The sequence below is a fragment of the Erpetoichthys calabaricus genome, chromosome 5, assembly GCF_900747795.2.
Source record: "Erpetoichthys calabaricus chromosome 5, fErpCal1.3, whole genome shotgun sequence".
Taxonomy (NCBI): Eukaryota; Metazoa; Chordata; class Cladistia; order Polypteriformes; family Polypteridae; genus Erpetoichthys; species Erpetoichthys calabaricus.
The window spans coordinates 214,748,256-214,763,586 of record NC_041398.2 but is presented as its reverse complement, the minus strand read 5'-3'; the positions used below and the strand labels follow the sequence as shown (position 1 = coordinate 214,763,586).

The window sequence follows — 15,331 nt, the reverse complement described above, 5'->3', positions numbered from 1 at the left end:
TGACTGACTAAAGGGAAACTGCTACTTCAGCACAAAGTTCACTGTCCAGCTAACTAATAAGAAAAGACTTCAATGAACAAAACATAAAGAAGCACAGATAATTAACATCTCATACACAAAGCTTGCTACGCCCCTGTTTCCTTAAGAGGCATTAGCTCTCTGGAAATGTGTTCTTTTCAATTGCGGCGTTTTAATTAACCGGAATTTAAATAATAAAACGGTATTATCCCCCTCCAGCATGCAGATTACACGAGAAGTAAAAAGGATAATTTAGCTCTTTATTGACGGGTTCACGCGGTATTACAAACGGGAAGCTTATGACAGACATATCAAGCATGTGGGTATCTTGACCTACACAGTCTGCCATTTTTCGTCACCACGCTGAAAGGATTTTAACCGGACAGAAGACATAATCTTCCACCCGGCAGCTTCAAAGTGTTGGCCGTAGGTCCATCCTTATATTCTGGTCGCTCCATGTGCAGGCTCCTTCTATGGATCCAAACAAGGACAGGAAAGGACTCAAACCCCACCTTCAAAAATACAGGAATAGCACAATGCCTACATACAGTTCTCATTCTCCCAACAAGGAAAGAGGATGGTGTACTGACAGAAGACAGAAATATACTAGTCTGTCTTTAGGCTGACTATTCAGTTCTCCACTTGTCTTTGGCTCTCTAGTCCTGTGCTTGGCTCGGCAATTCTAAATGCTGATGCTGAGCCCCTGTGTACCATACTCGGTCGGCCTGTATGAATGAGTCCATAACAGTGGGCACAGAGAACAGTGACATTAAACTTAACAACAAAACATATTATAACAGCCCCCCCCCCCCTAAAAATTTAGCAAACCCATTTTCTCATTTACAGACTTGGCAGAAACAGAGAAACAACAGCTTGTTTGAAAAAGGCAGGGGTCCAGTTAAAAACAGAAGGTGGCTGGGATGAACACCTGCAGTTAAGGTGGTCCACAGAGATGAACTTGAGGTGGACTTTGTTAAGTCTTTTCTTACCCAATAGCCCCTTCTGCGCCTAAGTCTGCACCTTAACGTGGTAGAGTGCTTTATGTGATCAAGGATTCCCTCAGCAATGATGTTTACTCCTGACAGGACCACCTAAGGCAGCAAGGCCAGAGGTGAAGTCCTGACTGACTCAACCACAAACCCCTAAGCAGTGACACTTCCTTCCATCCCTCGTCATCCTGCATGTGGAGCGCCGTGAATGAGGATTATGCACACCAACAACTCATTTGCTCAGGCTTTTCCTTCCTTGTGCCAAAGATGGACAAATGGAAGGGCAGCCATGATTACTAATTAGCCCACAAATGCATGTGACATTGAAGTAGCAGCTCTACTTTAACATCCAGTGCCACCCTGAGTTGGAGCAAAGGACACTCTCTGATGGATAAACTGGATGGAACAAAAAATTTGCAGCCATAGGGGGGCTCACAGGACCGGGTTTGGGAACCAGGGAGTCGAAGCTTGAAACTGGGATGAGAGTGCTAAACATCGACTGTGCACAGTGAAGAAGATGCAGCTGGTTTTGAACTTAAAAATGGTAATCAACGCTGTATCTCTCGAAGAACATTTTCTAGAGTTGCTCACACATCATAAATGTACAAAAACATCAAATAATATTAAAATGAAAATTGCCCGAATAGCACCTGTACTTACTCAGGACAGCATAGCGGCTTGGCTCATCCTTATTGAGATCTTCAAGAAACCTAATGGTATCCTGAAAACATCTCTGGGTAATGTTTCCATGGAATGAGGAGCCACTCACAACCATAAACAGAATGACGAGGCACCTCTCCAACATGTTGGACAGGCTGTGGCCTTTCCGTCATTCCTGCTCCTTTAAATACCAGCGGGGCTCATAGTGTGCCGAATGCATTTGCACCGGTGGTGGTGACTCGCAGGCCTGAGACAAGATTGGACTCGACGGTGGGGAGACTTGCATCACCTCATTGCGTGGGTTTGGGCAAACCACAGTATTACGGTTTAGTGAGGCCTCTTGGAAGGAGCTGCTCTGTCTTGTAGATCCCACCCTCTTCTCAAAACCGATTACCTTGCATGAGCGTGAAGGAGGCTTCATTTCTCATTACCTGGATTAACGACCTAAAAAACAAGGCCCGTTTTCAATTGGCCCATTATCCAAGGGTATCGAATTTCTCTTCAAGCATAAGCCTGCTGAGTAACCTGAGCACAATGTCATTCATCTCCGCTCCGTAGTGGCACCTCTGAGACATTTCTGTAGCAGATGCCTTTTGGGGACTTGAAACGAAAGGAGATTAGGCAGCAAATTCACCATGGCAGACTGGAGGTGGGGAGTGGAAGGAGATTGCATCTTTCAGTTCAGGGTCTTAGGTGACAAATCATATGGTTCCAGTCCACTGTAGCGGATTACAGACTCATACACCCCCACACTAATATGCGTCTTTGGGATGAGGGAGGCCAACACATAGTGACAGGTAGACCAGGGTGCAAAGCCCACTGGCAGTGATCAGGCTGGAGTTTGAATTTGGCAACCTGGAGCTGTGAGGTGGCTGCACTAACCAGCGTACCACCCTTCATTGCCAATGCTCAGGATCACAGGAGACCACCACCTGTCTCAGCAAATTTGAGCTCTGGTTAGGAACAGAGATTCTCCCCATTGGGGCACTTTCTGGATCCTGAAGATGTACGAGTCACATTAGGAACTATTACAGCTGATAGTCACGTTCCCAAGAAACCCCATGCATATGGAAAATGTGGACACCAAAGCATTAATCCTATGGGGAAAAAACTGGGTTACGTTCTGGCAGGATGCTGACTTGGGGAGAGACAGAATCAGGTCCTCTGCTCTCACCCCTTAAGACTTGCCAATGATCCTTCTACATGTTCACTTATGGAGACATTGTCATGTTCACCTACGGAGATATTGTTATAACTTTGACTTCCTCATGTTCAATTGTCTTCGTAGAGACTGCTGCGGGGCCAATCTGGGGAACTCACTAAACCTTCCATTAGTAGAGGTAATGGGTGGTGTGTACAAAGGTCAGGAATGTAATCAGTGAGAGCTTATGTCACTGGGAATTCCTCATTCTCGAGGGGAACAACTGCAAGCACCAGTCACCATCACAAATGGGGTACAATGGCTCAGTCATGCCTCTTAGCGTGGGATAGACCCACGTTGATCCATTCAGTGTAGAGCACATGTAGCTCCAGACATCTAGGGGCATCAGAGACCGTCAACTGTTCAGTCTCACATGCTGTCCATGTTCATAGGCTTTTTGGATTTTTTTTTTCTGCTGCAAATAGCTGTGACTACAGCACAGGTGTTACAGAGTGGGTTACACTCTTATAATAGCGGATAAAGAAAGTCATGGGTGTGGAATTCATGGACAGCAACGATTCACTTGTCCCAGAGTGTGCCCCACAACCGATTCACGTCCTGTTTAGGCCTGAATCCTGTAGTGCATTCGTGCTAATAGGCTGTGGCTGGCCAGGGGAGGGGTAGGGGGCGGGTCTCAGGGCTTGATGTTGGATTGTGGTGCAGTATACAGGTATGTACTACATGATCAAGCCCTACTGTCTGTGTGTGTCCGGTCCCGCCGAGCAATCTGATTAGTCAGTTCAGCATTGGTCTCATTAGTAAGTGATAAGGACATTGACTTGATGTTAAGGTGCAAAGATCAGTTCCAGATTGTGACTTTTCTTTATTACACTTAAGAAAAAGGGAGCTAAAATAAAGCACTGTAACGACAACAACAAAAATAAAGTACCACACGACCTTGTATTGCTGAATGCTAACAAGGCCTAGCTCAAGTCACCTTCCAAGACGAAAAGCATTCACAACTAAACACGGTGGTATAGTCAAAAAGCATACAGGCAGTGAGCAAAGTGCCTCGAAATGACAGTCTGGGAAGCAGGCTACGAAAACGCAATTGAGAGAGGTTCAGACACACAAAGGATACTAGGTGGAGGAGGGACCCTGAGAGTTGTCATGAAGTTTTTCATGAAAGAGGTTTTCACAAGGGATTTTGGGGTCCTTCTACCATTGGTGGCAGTAAAAAGTGGACAGGAGGCAAGCAATGTACCTCAAAATGAGAGTCTGAGAAGCAGGAATGTGATTGAGAGAGGAAACGCCGGGCAAGACAGGGTTGAGACACATGCCGATACCAAGGGAAAGCATTGGACAAACACTGAGGGTACACATAGGGAAGAGATAGCAAATATTTGTAAACTTACTGTTACTTTCTTTAGGTAGTGTGGCTAGTGCTGTATAAACAAGCAAATATGGCTCTATAGTAAGTTCATAAAGCCATACCAACGTAAACATAATATAGAATTCTAATTACTGGTTATGCACCTGTGTTTCTGATAAATGTTAAATGAATAATAGTGGCATGTAGCTTAAAAGGTTTTGCTTTTCCCTCCTTCCCTTAACTGATTTTATTAATGCATATATTTTAAACTGTTCACTATGATCACAAGGCAGTGCTTCTAAAAATTCAAAAGATAGCCAAAACTCCTACTTTTAAGCACAGTGCCCCCTCGACCTGTGAAATGGATGCTTTAAATTTAGATCCTGACTCAATCACAACCTTATGCGGACATCAAAGTCTGCGACGTCTAGTTGAAGGGGATGTTAAAGCTGATGACCGCAGATGCTGATTTTGTATACAGAATACACAACTACGTTTTATAAGGTATCACAAACAAATAGACAACTCTGGCTTTGTGAGGACTTTCCAACACAGTTACACTTTCCCAAAATATAGCAAGTTCACTTTGCTTTCTGACGGCTAATAAGGTGCTGTCTGACAGAGCCAGTGCTGTACTAAAGCTGTCTAGATACAGCAAGTTCAGCTGCAATATTGCCCCCTCCCACCCCCGAGCTAACTAAAACATGACACATCAGACAGACAAGCTCCTCTTCTGTTTGCAAGATCCCAAACACCAGGTTCCTTATTCATTATAGCTGCATGATATGCATTGTACTTCTGGGTGTGCATTCACTAGTTCTCAACTCTCACTCACACAAGTCAGAGCCTACCACTTAAGACAAAATCAACCCCATTTGATTTAGTTGAGGGGAGTCGCAGACTGCTTGGATTAAGTTGCTGGGTATGTCAGAATACACGACACAACTCTCGAAGATTAAGTAAATGAAGTCTGCGATACAGAATCACTGGTAATGTTATATAATGTGACATACCCGTTTACTCCAATTTAGGGCCAGTGAGTCCAAAGCCTCCAACCGACCCTGGATGGGATGCCGGCCTACCACAGGGCACAATAAAGCACACTCTCAAATAAACAGTGCCAATTAATCTAAAACCCTGGCAGACATGGAGATAATTGAAAACTCAAGACAAGAACTCCGCGTGACATCGTTCATCACTTCCTTTACACCTTTCCTTTAACTGCAGGCTTCATCACAGAGGTTTTTAATCCCTTACCATAGCTGGAATATGTGAGAGACTGAAGAACTGCCAGAAAACACAGCTCTGTTCACTTACTATTAAAATATCTGGTAGACACCTTTACCCAAAGCAACTGATGGAGTACTTGCGGACACATTTTTTTACAATCAGGTAAGTGACTTGCTCTGGGTCAAGTTAAAATCTGACTGTCTAGACACCATACCACAACACACTACCTACCTTAGTGCCATTTGCTTACCTGTTGTGTTATCTATTAATGCATCTTCTTCAGTTCTTGTAGGTAGACATCAGCCCTTAAAAAAGAATTCTGGTGGACAACTTCCATATTTTATTGACATCAGCAACATTTTGTACATTTACGTCTGACATCTACCTAACAGCAGCAAGACACATCCTAAGAACCAGGTAACAACTGTTACAGCTTCTCATGCATTTTGTTGTCTACACAAAAAATACTTTAAAAAAAATAAAATAAAATAAAATAAAAAGTACAAAACATTCTTTGAAGAAATACATGTATATAAAAACAAAAGAGGAAAAGTGACAGAAAAGAAATTAAACTCTCACAGAGAATTATTTTTCATACCAATTTTAACCAAAGAGATCATTTTCCCTAAACAATGAAACTGGACTGAAATTCTGGCTCATGATAAAAGGTGATAAACAAGTGAACAGCACAGCCAAAGCAGGATCCTCTGCTCCAGCTTCACACACACTTCCCATCAAAATGTCCATGCTGATGCACACACACTTTAAGAACTATCACCACAAGGATTTTTCTGAATTCATCATCAGCTCATTAACTTTTCACAATTTTCCCTGAAGAACAGTATGATACATTCAACAGCAATCTGCATGATACATTGGTGTGTAGCTCTCATTATTATAACTTTTCATTGCGGCAAAATACATTCTGGTGGCAAACCCTTTACGCCTCCTTTCTCTGATGTGGCAGATTTTGTTTTAAATTTTTAGTCATTTTATTTAAACACCCATATTCATTTTATCGGGACTTAAAGGCAGCATGAACATTTTGATATATGTCTGTTCTACACAAATGTCATTACGGTTTGAATGTTACAAGCCTCTCTCCTCCACTATGGTAAAAATTGATATATTAATTTTTTCAGTTTTTCATTAAATTAAAATTCCTTTCATAATTTCTTACAAAACAGAGGAGTGAAATCAATAACATCACAACTGACTAGTGTTTGTTCTAAAATCTGTCCTCAGACTTTGGCAGCCACAACAATAAAATACGGCAGAATGTGAAGTTATATAAGAAATCTCACGCTAAAAGTTCTTCATAATATTTAACACTTCCATTGTTTTGTATGATACTGAAGACTTCTGACACAGAAATCTCCTTTGAAAGAAACAACTCAATATAAAAAGGCAGAAAAGATCTAGATCCATATAACATCTATACAAACACATAGCATAAATTGTACAAAATGTGATTTTATATTGTATTTAAATATACACAAATTGCTTTTAAATATAGATAATGCCTTTAACACTTAAGGGTAACAATAAGGAGGTATCATATACAAGAGATTTAAAGTGTAAGCACAAACAGTAGCCTTACAGGCACTGCATGAAATGTTTCCATGACTCAGTTTGAAGGCTGCTGGGATGGGAATTTGAAGTTGATGAAGTCAAACTAAAATGCTCCATTGTTCTTGTCACTTTTCTGCTGCATTTAATCTTTTAGATTTAATAAACGCCATGCCATGTGTTCTCATGTGAGTGTTCAAGGCAGCTTCAGTTTCAAAAGTCTTGGAACAAACCTTGCACTTTCTGTCAGATGCAGTATCAGACAATGAACTGCCCTGATCCTGTTTGTTTTCCTGCTGGTTGTCTTCTCCAGAACCATTTTGTTTAGATACTGGCTGAGGTTCCTTTAGTTTATGAACTATAAAGAGATGTCTAGAGAGGGAGTTGTGTGAAGTATAACAGAGACCACACTCTCTACACTGAAATGAAGAGCCATCAGACTTATGTTGAGGGATGTGTTCATGAAACTTGACAATATCCTCTGTAGTAAAGTTGCAAACAGCACATTTGTGCACTTTGAAAACATTAATTTTTAATTTCTTTAAAGGCTGTGTTATTGCGCCTCGGGGACGGAATTCCACAGATGGCTCTTCCAGTTTTCGTTTAGGACTGGGAACCTGGGGAAGTAAAAAAAGACAGTATTATTAAAAATTCATGTTTCCTATGGAAGTGCATGAAAGAAAAGTTACTTCTGATACAAAGAGTTCTTAATGGACTACAGTCACAAAAATTTGAGTGCATTAAATAAATTTGAAAATGGAAAAGAAAACTAGGTATTTTATCACTTTAAACCACTAAATGAACCGATCATGTGTAAAGGGTTTATTGTATGAAAAGAAATGTTGCTGCAAGAGTGGTGATACAGAATAAATGCAATGAAGGTATCACTGGTCAAATGACTTAAAAGAACTAACTTTCTGTCCAAAATACAATAAGGCTGCACATTTCAACAGCCCACACCACTGCTTTCATTTTACCAACCTGTCACATTAATAAATATATTTTTTTAATACAGACTCCAGCTTCTTTCAAAAGGGAGCAATGGAATGATGACTCCCTTAAGTGTGCAAAAAAATGCAGTTGTTCTGGTACATGGCCATCGTACACTACATCGCATGCTACAGGGTCCCCAGTTTGTATTAAATAATGACCCTCTTTATCGGTTGGCAGAACACGAGGGGGAGGTGCGGTCTCTGCTGTTAGCACCACAGATTTACCGGCGACAAGTCTGAACTGGCACATACCCACCTTCTGGAAGGCCATCTGGGGTCCGAGAAAACTCTCAAGTGAATTAAGCTCCGATTTTTTTGGCCGGAAATTAACGAGGAGGTCTGCTGCTTTTGCATGTCCTGTCCAGAATGTCAACTGTGGCAGATTCCTAGGAGGGACCGTGCTCCTCTAGTTCCTTTACCCCTGACTGACGTCCCTTTTGAAAGCATTGGGTCGATCTGGTGGGACTCTTAGAGCCCTTCTGGTGGGACCCTTAGTGCCCTCAGCCAGGAGACATAAATATATAATGATCCTGGAAGATTATGCTACCTGATATCCCGAAGCTGTTCCATTGCACTCAACAACTTTGTAAATTATTGCACAAGAGTTAGTAGGGGTCTTCACGCAAATTGGTATCCCTAAAGAGATCCTAATGAATCAAGGGACGCCCTTTACTTCAGAGATGTTCAATGGACAACAACCCTGGGGAATATTACATAATCTAAAAGAGGATTAGGAAGAGGAGGCTCTCCCTTCCACCAATATATTAGAGTATATTGTGCAATTATGCAACAGATTTGCTAAAATTTGACACATTCTCAAATCATACATGAAGAAGGTGCAAGCAGCCCTGGTCTGTTGCTTTGTCCGTGGCACATATCTGCGGGAATTCTGCCCTGAGGATTGGGCCATGGTCCTTGTTCCTACCTCACATTCCAAACTTTGGCAAGGCCAATATGAGGTTAAGGAAAGGAAGGGGCTGGTCGATTATTTGGTTAAGCAACCAAATCGTCAACCGAGCAAGCGGTTTCATCATGTAAATCTGCTGAAACCGTGGAAGGAAAGGGACCCCGATCCCTCCTCCAGTCAGCCGTGATCACTTTTTGCTCGTAAAGTAGATCTTAACTTCGGTACTAATTTGACTGCCCATCAATGACGGGAGCTTGAAACAGTTATCCTGTCTGTCCCAGAGGTAGTGAGTTAAACACCTCGAGGGACCTCCCTGATTGCGCATTACATTGTGACAAACCCTGGAGTAATAGTCCGAGAACGGCCATTTTGGTTCCCCATGGCACAAAGAGCAGAAGTGGAGATGGAGATCAAACAAATGCTGGATTTAGAAGTAATAGAAGAGAGTTATAGTCCCTGGACCATTACTATCGTATTGGTCGCAAAGCCTGACAGAAGGTTTTGCAGTGACTTTCGTCGGCTTAACCAAGTCTCCCAATTTGATGCATATCCGATCTAGCGAGTGGACGACCTCCTAAAGTGGCTAGGACAAGCCAAATATTTGACTACTCTTGATAGGATGAACGGGTACTGGCAGGTTCCTTTAACAGACTCTGCTAAGGAAAAGACCACGTTTAGTACCCCTAGTGGGCACTGGCAGTATCGTGTCCTTCCATTTGGATTACATGGGATACCCATGACTTCTGGTTCCGGCTCTGAAGATGTCACTTCCTGGTGGTCACCTTAAAACCCACACCACTTCCTGTTTCTAGTCAGTCGAATGTAAGACTCAAACTTATACTTATCTTTGTAACTGTATTTGCCTTTTGCAGCCAGGGCTCAAGTATATGGGTGGCTGCCCCAAACCTTTTTCTGTGTGTCGAGGCTATTTATTTCACACAGTGTATGCTCCCCAACCTAACCTGACCTGTGTTGCAAAAAAAAAAAAAAAAACAAACAAACAAACAAAAAAAAACCTAAGAAAAATGTAATTAAAGACATTACTGCTGCAAGAAATACAATTAACTGTGGTATGCATGTGCTATCTCACTCCTCTGGTTTACATTTGATTGTATTTGCATGTCCATGTTACTTCAAAAACCCTCTCTTGCTGCTTGTATTGCTGTTTTTGATTTTTGCTACCAAACTGTGAATTGCCATCTCTGTTCTGAAGACAAATAAACAACAGTGATCATTTACAGTGCTGATTGCGTGAGAGTTTGTGCTAAGACGACGAGTTTTTAACGGCTTTCCGCAATGCTGACTTTGCTTTTCTTAGCTGGCATTGCAATTTCTCTTCCAGAGACATTACGGTATAGAGAGAACAGAGATAAATTAGGTGCATTCACCCTTGTACTTGCGTAACCTGCTTGTGTAGGAAACTGCCTGTAACAATAGGGTGTATTATGTAGAATAGACGTTTTTCATAAAAAAAATTGAATAGTTTGTTTAAGTGGAAGTAGTGTGCTTTATCATTTTTTCATGTAAAGGGTAATGAATAGGGGTGAAAACATAGATGGCAGGTTAAGAAAAATCTGAGGAGGAATGAACATCTTCACAGTCAGGCAACATTAAATCAACTATTTTAACTAAGCTACTTTTTGGTTGTTGACTATATAATTCATGTACTGCTAAGTAATATTTTGCATAACATACAAAGCGATGATGTCATATTACAATTCAAGCCTGTAACTTTTGCACCAACTTTTTCAAATGTTAACTTTTAGATAATAATAATAATAATAACAAATGTCATTTATATAACACCTTAAAATAAAATACAAGATCAAGAGGCCACTACAGGCTTAAAAAAAACTTTACTAAAGGTTAATGCTACAACTTTTATATAATCTATTCTGATGTAGCTTGGTCTGATGAAAAGTATGTCTGGGTCCAGGTCTTGACTGTTTTCCTCCAGAACTGAACAGCTGAGAATAATGTAGTTTTTTGTCAGGCATATATACTTATATAGCTTATATACTCCAAAAGTGCAATTAAGGTAACAATAAACTGAGAGGGTGAATATGTGTGAATAAGACTGCACTGTGATTGTTCAGGCTAAATGGAATGCATGACTAACTTTAGCTCTCCAACAACATGCATCTGCTGAAAATTATTAAGTGAATTAAGACCAATTTTCCCACTATACATAATTCTCTTTAGAAAGAAAAACTTTTAAATCTTATGTGGTACGCGGCTAGGGGTCAGACCCGGCCGGGATGCCTGGAAGGACTGGGTTGTGGCCTGTTTATCCTCCGGGCCACGAGGGGGCAGTCGCCCTGGAGTAGAAGAGGCCCACGGAAGGGGAGCAGGGAGGCTCAAGACCGCTGGGGCCTCTGGTCGCCGCCAGGGGGTGCCCTGAGCCTCATGGAACCCGGGACTTATACACTTCCGCCACACCCATGGAGGACGATCCTTCCAGGGTCACCCGGAGTGCTTCCGGGTGCTCTCCTGATGCTTCCGCCACACCAGGCCGTGATGTCAGGTAGAACACCTGGAGCTCATTCGGGTGAGGATAAAGGGAGCCGCGCATTCTTAATAAAGATGCGGTGTCTGACTGGTGGTGTCCGGGCAATTATCACACTTAGTTAACCTTTGTTATAGTACTGTTATATATAGTACTGTTCAACCAGCAATAAAAAGCATAAAATACATGGAGAGAATTGAACTAAACAAATGAGAAAAAAAAGATAGGGAGAAAAGCTGGCCTAAGTAATGTTAAGGTAAAATCCCAGAGCTTAATTAAGTGTGGTGTGATTACTTTAGACATTCACCACAACCTTCACCCACCATTCAACTTTCATCTGACATCTATTTGTTAGTGTGGACTTAATTTACATCTATCATAGTAAGAATAGCATTGGAAACTTTATTAGATGGCCAGTTTCTCTTTATTTTAGTTTTAAAAATGCATTATGGTATAGCATAGCTAATTGGTGAATATAAATTGGCCTGTGATGATTCAGCTTAGTAATGGTTTGTGCCTTGCACCCAAAGTGCCCAGGTGGCTCAAACTCCTAGCTACCCAATAGTATAATACATGGATTTGGAAAAACAGACAAAATGCCGCTCACCCAGCAATATTGTGGCTGTCACTTAATTTGAACAAACATAAAAGCATCAATAAATTCACAAAAAAATATCAGCAATCATAAAACTTATGCAAATTAATAAAACTAAATGTCTTTCATGTGCAAAAGCCATCATCTTTATTGGTTTAAATAGAGATCTTTGCTGTCATCTCCAACTATGTCTTTTAAGACTTACGTCTGGTCCTAATCCCTTCCATTTCTATTACAGTGTACCAACTTAGTCTACTTCTACTTCTACTCAGCACAACACCTATTACCCCTGCACCAAGTCTATGTCTCAGTTTACACTTTGTCTTCTTATTCTACAACAATCTTGATATTCATCGAATAAATCATTTTTCTGTGTTTTTCTTAAAACTTTGTTTCAATTTCTGGATTCATTGCTCCCTCCTCAATACCATACAGTATGGACCTCCTCACACAGCTTTCACAAAAAACTTTTCTTGTCAGAGAGGCTCCTTTAAATTGGTAGAAGAAAGCCAGAATTGTTTGAAAAATGTGAAAAGCAATAGCATGTTTGAAAGACATGAGGTTAAGGATACATGGAAAAAGTACATAGAAAATTGCGGAATGAAGAGAACAAGTACGTCTATTGCGAAAAAACAAACAACCTATGCACAGATTTTACAACAAAGAACTTGCAAAAGTGCTGAAAAAGATCAATATAGGTAAAGTGGAGAAGACAGTAAAGTTTTGACATGAAGTTGGGGCTGTGCCATAGATACATTCGGTCTATTGATATCCATAACAGTGATGGAGGCAGTAACTGAAGAAATTCAACAACAATCTATAAGCTGTAAAAATGGGCCTCAAAGCAATATAAAATAACACAGTCATCTTTATGTGCAGGTCAGCCAATTTTTCTTACAACAATTATAGGACAGCAACATTTTAAAATAATTTTGAATTGCCTAAACACAGTATTTACTTTTTATCTTCTAAGATTAAAAAAAAAACTTTCCACATAGGCAACTGGATTTATATATGTATAATTATGTATGCATGTAGGTGCACTAACTCACTCCCTAAGGTGGACCACAAATAAGTACAACAATTACCAAAATAATTAGTCATTTTTCAGGAAACTTACACTGGCATAACAAGACAGCATCAAAGCAAAATGCATGATATTCATACCTTTTAAATTTGTTGTTATATGCAGATTTTGTATTTTTATAATCCGTCCTTTAAAATACATACTGTACACTTTAAAAATCACTCAGCTTCCAAATGCTATCTCACAGATAGCTCTGAACTTGTTAATCAACAACCAGTCTGAAAAAAGACATTCTTAGTTAATGTGCTTTTCCATGGCTCAAAATACAGTGGACACAAAAAGTCTACATACCCCTGCCAAAATCATAGATTTTGTGTAATAAACAAATGAAACTGAGATAAATCCTGTCAGAACTTATTCCACTTTTGTTGCTAAGTTTTTTTCTATACAGTAATCCCTCCTCCATCGCGGGGGTTGCGTTCCAGAGCCACCCGCGAAATAAGAAAATCCGCGAAGTAGAAACCATATGTTTATATGGTTATTTTTATATGGTCATGCTTGGGTCACAGATTTGCGCAGAAACACAGGAGGTTGTAGAGAGACAGGAACGTTATTCAAACACTGCAAACAAACATTTGTCTCTTTTTCAAAAGTTTAAACTGTGCTCCATGACAAGACAGAGATGACAGTTCTGTCTCACAATTAAAAGAATACAAACATATCTTCCTCTTCAAAGGAGTGCGTGTCAGGAGCACAGAATGTCACATAGATAGAGAAAACAATCTCTAGCAAACAAATCAATAGGGCTGTTTGGCTTTTAAGTATGCGAAGCACCGGGCACAAAGCTGTTGAAGGCGGCAGCTCACACCCCCTCCGTCAGGAGCAGGGAGAGACAGAGAGAGAGAGAGTTTGTTTTTCAGTCAAAAGTCAATACGTGCCCTTCGAGCTTTTAAGTATGCGAAGCACTGTGCAGCATGTCGTTTCAGGAAGCAGCTGCACAAAAGATAGCAACGTGAAGATAATCTTTCAGCATTTTAAGATGAGCGTCCGTATCGTCTAGGTGTGCGAACAGACCCCCTGCTCAATCTCTATACGTCAGGATCAGAGATAGTCAGCGCAAGAGAGAGAGAAAAGTAAGCAATCTAGCTTCTCAGCCATCTGCCAATAGCGTCCCTTGTATGAAATGAACTGGGCAAACCAACTGAGGAGGCATGTACCAGAAATTAAAAGACCCATTGTCCGCAGAAATCCGCGAACCAGCAAAAAATCCGCGATATATATTTAAATATGCTTACATATAAAATCCGCGATGGAGTGAAGCCGCGAAAGGCGAAGCGCGATATAGCGAGGGATCACTGTACAAAGAAGGTGAAAACAAATCATAAACTGTTTAGTTAAAAAAGGAAAAAAAAATCATACAAAAATCGGGTTGCATTAGTGTGCACACCTTTAAACTAATACTTAGTTGAAGCACTTTTGATTTTATTATAGCACTCAGTCTTTTTGGGTGTCTGTCTATCAGTTTGGTGCTTCTGGACGTGGTGATTTTTGCCTACTCCTCCTTGCAAAAATTTCCAGATTTGTCAAATTACAAGGGTATCTCCTCTACACAGCTCTCTTCACACCCTACAGATTTTCAGTTGGATTAAGGACTCTGGCTGGGCTATTCCAAAACATTGATGAAGCCATTACTTTGTTGATTTTCATGTATGCTTTGGGTTGTTGACATGCTGAAAGGTGAAGTTACTCTTCATCTTCAGCTACCTAGCAGATGCTTGAAGGTTTTGTGCCAAAATAGACTGATACTTGGAGCTATTCATAATTCCATCCATCTTGACTAAAGCCACAGTTCCAGATGTAGAAAAGTAGTGCCAAAGCATGACGCTGCCTCCACCATGCTTCTCTGTAGGCATGGTGTTCTTTTGATGATGTGCTGTGTTATTTTTGTGCCAACCATATCTTTTGGAATTAAGACCAAATACTTCAACTTCTGTCTCATCAGACCATAATACATTTTTGCACATGGTTGGTGGAGACTGAGTACAGTAATCCCTCCTCCATCGCGGGGGTTGCGTTCCAGAGCCACCCGCGAAGTAGGAAAATCCGCGAAGTAGAAACCATATGTTTATATGGTTATTTTTAGAATGTCATGCTTGGGTCACAGATTTGCGCAGAAACACAGGAGGTTGTAGAGAGACAGGAACGTTATTCAAACACTGCAAACAAACATTTGTCTCTTTTTCAAAAGTTTAAACTGTGCTCCATGACAAGACAGAGATGACAGTTCTGTCTCACAATTAAAAGAATGCAAACATATCTTCCTTT

General features: G+C 40.8%; 2 protein-coding genes across 10 annotated transcripts in view; both read right to left on the bottom strand.

The window, feature by feature from the left end:
- Positions 1–2,040, bottom strand: part of oacyl (O-acyltransferase like) — a 55,673-nt gene extending 53,633 nt beyond the window's left edge. The window contains exon 1 of one of the 3 annotated variants that reach the window (XM_051927377.1): positions 1,668–2,040. In XM_051927377.1, the coding sequence (XP_051783337.1) occupies positions 1,668–1,812 (145 nt within the window). In that variant the 5' untranslated portion in view covers positions 1,813–2,040. The remainder of the gene's footprint in view (positions 1–1,667) is intronic. The other 2 variants (XM_028803185.2, XM_051927376.1) reach the window with 2 other exon arrangements.
- A 3,687-nt stretch (positions 2,041–5,727) lies between these two features.
- znf532 (zinc finger protein 532) overlaps positions 5,728–15,331 on the bottom strand; it is a 145,178-nt gene continuing 135,574 nt past the window's right edge. For all 7 annotated transcript variants that reach the window (XM_028802498.2, XM_051927371.1, XM_028802499.2 and 4 more), the window contains one exon: positions 5,728–7,596. In XM_028802498.2, coding sequence (XP_028658331.1) covers positions 7,108–7,596 — 489 coding nt within the window. In that variant the 3' untranslated portion in view covers positions 5,728–7,107. The remainder of the gene's footprint in view (positions 7,597–15,331) is intronic.